This window comes from Phocoena phocoena, chromosome 3 (assembly GCF_963924675.1).
Source record: "Phocoena phocoena chromosome 3, mPhoPho1.1, whole genome shotgun sequence".
In the NCBI taxonomy this organism is placed as follows: Eukaryota; Metazoa; Chordata; class Mammalia; order Artiodactyla; family Phocoenidae; genus Phocoena; species Phocoena phocoena.
In genome coordinates, this window is record NC_089221.1 from 110,817,895 (window position 1) to 110,828,192 (window position 10,298).

Below are 10,298 nucleotides of genomic sequence, written 5' to 3' on the forward strand. Positions count from 1 at the left end.
GAAGTCCCCAAGGACCTTTTTGATACAACTATCCAGATCCTTTCTTTCACGGAGTACAAATCACTGCAATAAGAGCCAAAACGCAGGAACGACCTTAGCAGTCATCTTTTCTGTGTGACCTTCCAGAGGAAATCAGTAGGGAGAGGAAGGTCAGAAACCAAGAGAAGGGAAGTGGAGAGGAAAGAGAAGGAGAGGCTCAGGGAGGAATAAGCAGTCGCGTTCTGGGGCGCAGGCATCTGAGTGAACAATGGGGGCGTGCAGCGCGTCACCAGGTCCATAGAGATTAGACTGAAGCACAAGGGCAAGTGGTGGCACCTTGATCAGGACAACTGATTGGTAAATCTGTGAAATTACGGCTCTTTTTCCCTAATTAGCTGAGGTTGTATTTAAATTCCATTTTCAAAGTGGTCATTCCTTTTTTTTTAAATTACTTTTATCTTTTATTTATTTATTTTGCCACACGGCACGTGGGATCATAGTTCCCTGACCAGGGATCGAACCCTTGCCCCCTGCAGTGGAAGTGCTGAGTCTTAACCACTGGACCGCCAGGGGAAGTCCCTCAAAGTGGTCATTCCTGAAAACTCAGGATAGGCATACTTTGCCTAGAGCCTCCTTATTGTTAAAGACCTATGGACCTGATGTGACCCTAACTAAGCCCCACCTCATATTACAAGTCCTTGGCCAAAATCCTAAATTTGGAAGAACAGCATGCCTGAGTGCTAGGACAGGAGAGAATCTGTGCCTATTACTTTCCTTCTACCCAGAGAAAGAACCCCAGATCAGCTTTTCCACAAAAGGAGAGTTTCCCAGATGCCACCCATACTTGGAAGAAGCCAGGTTGAAATACTAATCAAGTCAAACTTTCTTGATATTACTCTATCTTTCCCCAGGAAGGCTGCACTGAAACAAATTCGGACACCTGTGGCCTCCTCCGTCTATGCAGAGCAAAAAGCCAGCAGCAACCCCAAGCTGATAAGACTAACCTAAAGAGCAAATTATGGTGTAATTTCCTATGCTGATACTTTGTAGTCAATTTTTAAAAAAAGGTTTCATTTTCCTACTGGTCTGATTTCACAGGAACATTTTACCTGTTTTTGTGGGGCATTTTTTCTCCTGGAAGAGAGGCGCTGATTGGTCCCACATGACTGACAACCTGGTGTAATGAAAATTTCCAATGTAAACTTATTTTCCCTCAGTTTCAGCAATTTTAAATCTATATATAGAGATATCTTTGTCAGAACTGCATTGTTAGCTTCTCCCGGTAAACTGATTGTCTCACATTGTCAGTGCAAACAGAGATCTATTAATGGGTCTCACCTCCCAACTGATCCCAATGCTAGTCTGCTTACTGGCATGTACCAGCAACTTCATCCATGGACACAAGTGTGATATTACCTTACAAGAGATCATCAAAACGCTGAACATCCTCACAGCAAGAAAGGTAAGCTATCTGGTACCATCTCTCCAGATGTTCTGGTGATGCTGTGCATATTTCTTAGACTGTGAAAAGAACATAACAGCTTCTAGAGAGTTGGTAGTTGGTGGTTGGTGATAGGATGGGGAGCAGTGTAGAGACTTTTCTCCTGGCACTTTTTTCACCTGAGGGACCACAGGAAGTTTTCTCAGTTTGAGGGAGTCAGAGCTGCTCAGCAAGGCTTACCCTGTGCAGTTGGAGGTAACTCTGTCTCTTGTTCTCTCGTTCCTGCCTGGGCCAAGAACTTGTGCATGGAGCTGCCTGTAGAAGACGTCTTTGCCACCACAAAGGTAAGAGCTGTCCCGGGTCTGCTTTGGCAGATGGGTGACTTGGTGAGGAGAGCCATCCACAAGTGTTCGAACGAGAAATTTTTTTTAACATAAAGGGAACAGGCCCAAATTAACTATAATGGGTGAAACGTTTTCAAAGACTGAGAATTCTGACCTTTACTCTCAAATACATTTTGGTGTTTCTGGTTTCACTTGATTTAGAAGATGTTTAATAGAAAGCTTGGGTTTTGTAGTCATAATTCAGATCCCAGTCCAGGAAAAGCTCGTTAGGATTTTACCCAACCCAGGTCGAGTACCTGGAATATAGGAGGCACTCAATAAATGCTGTTGAAGGAGAGAATTTTTCTGGCCCATATATTTCTGAAAAGCCAAATACTCTCACAAAAACAGATATTGAGATTACACGTTGAGAGAGCTTTCATTTTGTCTAAGAGACTTCCTATGGCAACAGAAAAGGTATCGCCAGAGCCCCTCCTCTTCCGCAGCCTGGTCACCTAACAGCCCACCGGCTCCGGGCATGGCTGTCCAGAGACCCTCATCTTGCTCTGTCCTGCCAACTCCCCTCTGGCCTGTCCAGAACCATCCTGCTGGACAGGGGCCGACATATCCCTGCCTCCGGCTGCTCCTACCAGAGCATCTCACCTTTCCTCCTCCTGCTGCATCTCACCCCCACACCCCCGATCTGCAGTGGGAGGAGATAGATTTGACAGCTGATAGTGCATTTTTCTCTGACAAACACATGACTACAGCCATATCAATAGCTTTCTGCACATCAGTTCCTGTTTTCATGGAAACACACGACTGAGAATGAAAAACCCAAAGCTTCAATTTACCAGTGGTCTCCTAACCACCTGCTTTCCACATGTACTAGACTTGGCCAGGAGTGAAGCCCTATGGGTTGGGTAGGGCCACATCCCAGCACCCAGGCCACAGGGCAGGCCTGTCCTGCTCGTGAGCAAAGCTGGTCTTCGGGCCTTTATCTGGACTATCTCACTTCATTAAAGATTATTCCAGGAGTCTGATATACAATGATATATAATACTGTAATGTAATTATATAATAGTATATAATATAAATGTATAATACATAATATTATATAATACATATTATATAATTTTATCCTTCAGAATCTCATCCCATATCAGACTGTATCTGTCCATCAGCAGGTTGGAAGGACTTGGAGATTTTATATATATATATATATATATAAATTTATATATTATGTATATATATAATGTATTAATACTTTATATATCTCATATATTAATATTGTATATATATAGAAATAAAATAGCCAAGAGTCCACTGAGCTGTGCTCTGGGCTCTCCAGAGGTTGGCCGCACTGCTGGGAGGGTGCTGACAAAGCCAAGGGCAGGGCCCCAGCAGAAGTGCCGAGGGTTTGGAAGCGAGACAGTCTGTGGCTTTAGCCCCAGTTCTGCCATTAACTAACTATGTGGCCTTTGGTAAGTCTCCACACCTCTTTGTGCCTCAGTTTCTACATGTGAAGATTTGAAAGCAATTTTGAAAGTTGGCTGGAATCCAACTCTTGAGTTAGTGGAAAATGTTATTGTATGATATAACTCTTGATTAAAGGTAAAAACTGGTTGTAGAGAAGCAACCATTCTAAGAAAGAGGCCAGCGTTAGGAAATGATCAAACCCTCCATGGCTGCGAGCCCAGTGCGACCCCACTCTGGGCTGCTCTAGAAGACCCAGCCAGCCCTCACCCCCGCCAAGGTACAGGCCAGTCCCCGCTGCCTTCCTTCACTCTTACCTATCTCATGCCTTTTCCCGAACTGCTTCTATTCCTCCTGGATTAACAAGCTCATTTTTCCATTCTTCTCTTTTCCTCAAAGACTCAGCACTGCTTACTTATCTATTAAGATACTTCAGAACAAAGAAAGGTTGTTATTTTCAAAACCCACAAAGATGCTATGTGGGAGGAAAAGTTACTTCTTTGTGTTCTCAAGAACATCATCTTTCCAAAATCCAGCACATTCATTTTAGTGCTTTTGGGGATCAAGAGTTCCATTTTGCCCAAATTGGGTGGCATCCTGCTCTTGGCAAATGCTGGAAGAATGTGCTGATCTAAATCCTGGGTTCCACATGCAATGCCTCCCGAGTGTCTCTGAAGTTAGGTGGTCTGAGGAAGAGAAAGGTGGAAAGCAAGCAAGCTGGCTGGCCTAGGAAGGACTTCTTGGGTGGACCATTAGTTGGAGCTATTTCCTACTACCAAAGGGAGCAAAAGTCCATAATTTTTCAGAGAGCTCTATGCCAACCCTCAAATCTTTTTTTAAAAGTGAAAGTAGAGGATTTTTTTCATACATCACATTCGCTGACTAAATTTGGGAATAAGTGGAGATAATGAATACAATACGTATAGGATGGATCTGTATGTCCTTAAATGAAGCTAGTCAAGACCCATCAGAACTCTAGCAGAATCCCTGCACCGAAGTCTCCCAAATGGTGTGCCACCACTTCTGTATTCCTATGAGGGGTGTGCTTCTTTCTGGCAGGAGACCAGGCCTCCCTTTTGAGCCTCTTTCCTGAGCAGTTCTGAACTACAGGGTCCGCATGGCTCCTCAAAGTGTGCCCTAAGCAAGACACACTCAGGCAGCGAAAGCTGGACAAGCAGTCGAAAAAGTGGGCGGTCAGAGTGTCATCCTGTTGCCGCAATGCCAGTGGAACTAAAACATTAAGGTCTTTAACTAAAACTAGTTAAAGACCTTTAGAATTCCTTCTTTTAAAAGTTTTCCATTTGATTCAAACTCTTTTCTATACTTATCCTAATCACCTTTAGAAAGTCTTTTGGAAAATATCTTTATTTAGTTATTTTTAAAGATTTTTTCATGTGGACCATTTTTAAAGTCTTTATTGAATTTGTTACAATATGGCTTCTGTTTTATGTTTTGGTTCTTTGGCTGCAAGGCATGTGGGATCTTAGCTCCCCAACCACGGATCGAACCCGCACCCCCTGCACTGGAAGGCGAAGTCTTAACCACTGGACCACCAGGGAAGTCCCTGAAAAATATCTTTAGAGGGTGCTTTCCTACCTTAAATGGCTACATACTCAAAACTGAGACAGTATAATTTCTAAGCTCCTAGCCAACGTTTTAGAAAAGGCTCATCAGATTTTGATGGAAAAATAAGCAAAGGATCTCTTCTCTTTTTGGCATTCTTGAACCTCATTGTTCTCTCTCCAGCAACATAGGCGTCTGCCTCCATCTGCATACTCAGCTAGTGTCTGCCTTCTCCTTGGCCTCGCTACCTCTGCTCACCCACAAAGCCCCCCAGAGGTATGGTGATTTATGGGAGGTTTCTTGACTCCCAGAGCCCAGAGATACTGGTGCTGCTCTTAAATTTCCAGCCAGAGTATATGCCCTTTGGAAGGACATGTACTTCATTAAGTACATACATGTCCTTCCAAAGGCCCTGCCCATGGGCCATCAAGCTCCACAGCAGAAAGGGGAAGCTTTCGTAGTCTAGGATTCTGGCGCTTCAGTCTGGGTCAAGATCTTCCTGGAAAAACCCTAAAATATGAACTGCACTCCTAGAAGTTAGCCTAAAGAAATAAGAGATGAACACAAAGATTTATACAGATGACTTGCTGCCACTTTATTTACAGAAGCAAAAAACTGCAGTGATAGGGGATTGATCAACTATGGCACAAATATGCCCTAGGTTCCTACACAGCTCTCAATCACATGTTCTTAAATATTACTGAATGATTTAAGAAATTGCTAGTGCTATATGTTAAGTGTAAAAAGGTTATAAAAGAGTATCAATAGTTGGTCCCTATTGCAAAAAAAAAAGTATTAAAAAAATCTGGAGAGATAGTTAGCAAAATCTTAACAGTAGTTCTCTCTGGCTAATGGGATAATGAGTGAATTCACTTTTGTTGAATGTATATTACTTTTTTTTTTTTTTTTGCGGTACACGGGCCTCTCACTGTTGTGGCCTCTCCCGTTGTGGAGCACAGGCTTGAACAGGCTCGAACCCGTGTCTCCCTGCATCGGCAAGCGGACTGTCAACCACTGCGCCACCAGGGAAGCTCCCTGTATAGTACTTTTATAGTAAAAAGTTTGGTAATCAGAAAAAATACGGAAGAACCTAAAAAGCTGCTTGGACAGTGCTTTTCACATAAATCCCCTGGAGATCCTGTTAATGCACATTGTGACTCAGTGGGTCCAGAGGGAGGTCTGAGATTCTGCATTTCTAACAAGTTCCCAGGTGACGCCCACGCTGCTGCTTCATGGGCCACATTTTGAGTGGCAAGGAACAAGAGCAGGTCCTGGCAGAGGCTGGAGACAGGTTTATCTGAGCTGGATTGGGCTCAAGCTAAGACACCCTCCAGGCTCCGGGCCTTTGTTCTTCAGTGGAGAGAGAGAGGACACACCAGGCCTGACCAGGCCGAGACACATTCCCTCTCCCAGGTTCTCAAAAAGAGCTGGTTCCGCACTTGTACAAGCCCTCTTCTGAGGCTCAAAGGTCCCCAGGAAGAGCCATGTGGCCAGACTCACCAGGGCTGCCAGCATTCCAAGGAGGTTCTGACCCTGCACATTCAAGGCTAGAAGCCCCTAACAGAAACTCTGTCCAAGGCCCAGCACCCTTTCTCAGAAGCTTCCCCTCATCTCCCCAGGCCACACTCCTGGGACACCTAGCTCTGATCCTGGCACTCACCTCTAGCTGTGTGGGGACATGTCTTATCTCCTCACACTGCTACTTCCCATGGGGAGAGTTAAATGGAGAGTGCTGGCCAAAGTGGCACTGTCCAGGTCAAAGGGTGGGCATTCATTTATTCAACAAACATGTGGGATTTCCAGGGAACCTGAATTCAAAAACTATAAATTACAGGAATAAGACAGAGCAGACTCTGATTACAAGCTGATGTACATACAACTGCATCCACAGAAAGAAGAGCTTGCATGGGATAAAGAAACAGACATGGGTTGTAGACAGATGGCCCCGCATGCAAATCCCCACTCTCCCATTTACTTAGTTGAGTGACTTGATTCAGGTACCCCTTCAGCAAAACCCTCCAAGGGAAAAGAATTGGGAGGTTTCAGGAAAAGGCTGCTGCATTTGCAAGTAACTGGAAGAGGTTGTTTACTGTGACGAGCAGCCTCTATTCACATGGCAGGAATACTTGAATACCTGATCCACCGTTGAGCAAATTCACCTTCTCCACTTGTCCTTCTGGAAAGAAGAAATCAGAAGGAAACATCTCTCTCCAATGTTCAAAATCAAGCTAGCAGTGGCTATCTGTGGAATTTCTCTTTCTAGAACACAACTGAGAAGGAAACTTTCTGCAGGGCCGGGACTGTGCTTCGGCATATCTACAGATACCACAAGTGCTTCAACAAACCCCTGAGTGGACTTCACAGGAACCTCAGCAGCATGGCAAACATGGTAAGCTGCATTATGCCAACAGCTTGCCTTCCAATGGATGGCAGCCTTACTTCTAAGATATTTCTCCTTATGAATAGTAGTACCCTTGGTTAATCAACCCATTCATTCATTCGACAAATATTTGTTGAGGCTCTGTGAGTGTTGCTTACAGGTACTGTTCTAGGCACTGGGGATACAGTTCTTGCTCTTACAGAATGTTGTAATGGGTGAGTGAGAAAAGCAAACAAACATATAATATGATTCCAGTAGTGATAAGTGCCATGAAGAAAAATACAGGAATAAAGAACATACAGAGGCCATGAGGGAGAGGGCTGACTTAGTAGTTGGTGACATCATCTGAGCAGATATTTGAATTAAGTGACAGAGCCGGCCATGTTACAGATTTGGAAGGAACATTCCAGGCAGAGGGAACAGCTGTGCAAAGGCCCTAAGGTAGAAATGAGTTTCATGTGTTCAAAGATTAATAGGAGGGCCGGGATCAGAGTGAGGGAGGAGGATTCTAATAGGAGATCACACAGGGCCTATGGATTCTGCCCCAAGCATGGTGGGAAACTCCCACAGGGTTTTAAGCAAGGCAGAGACCACGATCTGATTTATGTAATTTTTAAAATGATCATTCTGGCTACTGTGCAGTAAATAGACTGAGTAGGGGTAAGCATAGAAGCAAGATGGCCTGTTGAGAGGCTACCACAGTATTCCAGCCTGCAGATGATGGCGGGTGTGACAGGGTGGAAGCGGCAGACATTGTTAGATTTGGGATATTAACCAAAAATAGAGCCAGAAGGACTTGCTGACACATCTACTGTGGGGGTGAGGGAAAGAGTAAAACGTGGCCTCCTGATTCCTAGCCTGGGCCCCTTGGGGAATGGTTGGTGTTGTTATCAGATATGGAAGACTGGGGGTGATCAGGGCTGGAGGCTGAGCTTAAGGTCAGGAGTTGAATTTTATACATAGTAAGTCTGAGGTACCTACTTAATAGTCAAGTGAAGATGTTGATAAGACTGTTGAAAAAGTCTGAAGCTTAAGGGAGATGTCAGAACTTGTGATATTAAGTGAAGAGTTCTTAGAAAGATGTTGTTTAAAGCCACAGGCCTGGACTTCTCTGGTGGCGCAGTGGTTGGGAATCTGCCTGCCAATGCAAGGGACATGGGTTTGAGCCCTCTGGTCTGGGAAGATCCCACATGCCACGGAGCAACTAAGCCTGTGTGCCACAACTACTGAGCCTGCACTCTAGAGCCCGTGAGCCACAACTACTAAAACCCACACGCCTAGAGCCCGCGAGCCACAACTACTAAAACCTACACGTCTAGAGCCCGTGCTCCGCAATGAGAGAAGACATGGCAACGAGAAGCCCGCGCACCGCGAGGAAGAGTAGCCCCTGCTCACCGCAACTAGAGAAAGCCCACGTGTAGCAATGAAGAACCAACATAGCCCCAACGCAGCCAAAAAAAAAAAAAAAAAAAAGCAGGGCCAATAAAAATGGCACATAAAGAACAAAATCCAAGGACTGAGCCCAGAGGCACTCTAACATATAGAGGTCAGGAAGAGGTGGGTCCAGCAAAAGAGACTGAGAAGTAGCCAGTGAAGTAGGAGAAGTCAAAGAATGTGTGACACCCCAGAATGCAAGTGAAGAAACTCTTTTAAGAAGAAGGGAGTGATCAACTGTGTCAAATGTACTAACAGGTCAAGAACGATGAACACTGAGAATGGCCACTGGATTTGTCATGAGGGAGGTTACCGGTGATGCTGATATAAATGGAGATTCGGGAATGAAAGCCTGACTAGAGTGGATTCCATAGAGAATGGGGCTGGGGAGGAGTGAAAAGAAAGGGGCACTGAGTATAAAAACTCCTTCGAGGTGCTTTTCTATAACGTCGCAGAGAAATAGAACAATAGCTGAAGGGCAGGTATGGCATGAAGGAAGTTCTTTTAAGGTGAGGTCTATATGGAGCATGTCAGTATACCAGTGGGAATGATCCAGTAAGAGGGGAGAACTGATGGTAGGAAAGAGGCAGAGCCAAGAGTGGATGTTATCTAATGCCAAGTAGAGGAATTAGAGACATTCATCCCCTCCCTGCTGCCTCATTTACAAGGTAATAAAACAGGGAGATGACACTACACTTATTGTCTTTTTTTTTTTTTTTTTTTGCGGTACGCGGGCCTCTCACTGCTGTGGCCTCTCCTGTTGCGGAGCACAGGCTCCGGACGCGCAGGCTAAGCGGCCATGGCTCACGGGCCCAGCCGCTCCGCGGCATGTGGGATCTTCCTGGACCGGGGCACTAACCCGTGTCCCCTGCATCGGCAGGCGGACTCTCAACCACTGCACCACCAGGGAAGCCCTCATTGTCTCTTTTGAGCCTCTTAATCATCTTAGGAAGTAGGCACTATTGTTCCCCTTTTACAAAGGAGGAAACTGAAGCTTTTATAAACGAAGTAGTTTGTCCTAAGCAATGCAATTAATAATTTGGTAGAGCTGAGATTCAAACTGAAGCAGTGGCCTGGTGGTAGGTACCAGGAATCCTTTCCACCTGAAGGGCTGCCAAACTATGATGTTTCTGGTTAATGGGCAGGGGGACTGAATCTCTCTCTCAGCAGTCCAGATGGCACGGGCTCAAGATGGCAGCAGGCAGGTCTGAGCCTCCACCTTCATGTTATGTCCCTGAGCAGAACCTAGCTGTGACACACCTCTCCAGGGATGGCCACACCCTGAAGGCAGACAGTTAGTGACGGTACAGTGGCCATTTCTAGGAGTTTAAGTAGCATGCACCAAAAACAGGCAAACCCTGTTGGCCTAGTGGCAGAGTCAAGCCAGACTGGAGGCCCTGGTTTGATCATTGCTCAGGTGGCAAGTGGCAGCATAGGCTTGACCCAGGTAGACAGGCATGAGCAAGACTCAAATACTTAGCAATGAAAACTAATGAAATTTTTCTTTTGTAGACCTGTTCTGTGAATGAAGCCAAGAAGAGTACGTTGAAAGACTTCTTGGAAACGCTAAAGACGATTATGAAGGAGAAATACTCAAAGTGTTGAAGCTGAATATTTTAATTTATGAGTTTTTAATAGACTTATTTTAAAAATATTTATCTATTTATAACTCATCATAAAATAAAGTATATGCAGAATCTGA

The 10,298-nt window shown here is 44.9% G+C and overlaps 1 protein-coding gene across 1 annotated transcript; it reads left to right on the forward strand.

Annotated features, from left to right (window-relative positions):
- Positions 1–1,241: 1,241 nt before the first annotated feature.
- On the forward strand, positions 1,242–10,298 carry IL4 (interleukin 4). Its single transcript, XM_065875320.1, has 4 exons — positions 1,242–1,441; positions 1,717–1,764; positions 7,046–7,171; positions 10,109–10,298. The coding sequence occupies exons 1-4, from the start codon at positions 1,307–1,309 to the stop codon at positions 10,199–10,201; spliced, it is 402 nt and encodes a 133-aa protein (XP_065731392.1). The 5' UTR covers positions 1,242–1,306; the 3' UTR covers positions 10,202–10,298.

Bases quoted from the DNA above. Each gene is read 5' to 3' on its own strand.
- IL4 (XM_065875320.1), top strand. From the start codon at position 1,307: ATGGGTCTCACCTCCCAACTGATCCCAATGCTAGTCTGCTTACTGGCA. The intron at 1,442-1,716 runs GTAAGCTATCTG...GCCTGGGCCAAG, and splicing joins ACATCCTCACAGCAAGAAAG to AACTTGTGCATGGAGCTGCC. The intron at 7,172-10,108 runs GTAAGCTGCATT...TTTCTTTTGTAG, and splicing joins TCAGCAGCATGGCAAACATG to ACCTGTTCTGTGAATGAAGC.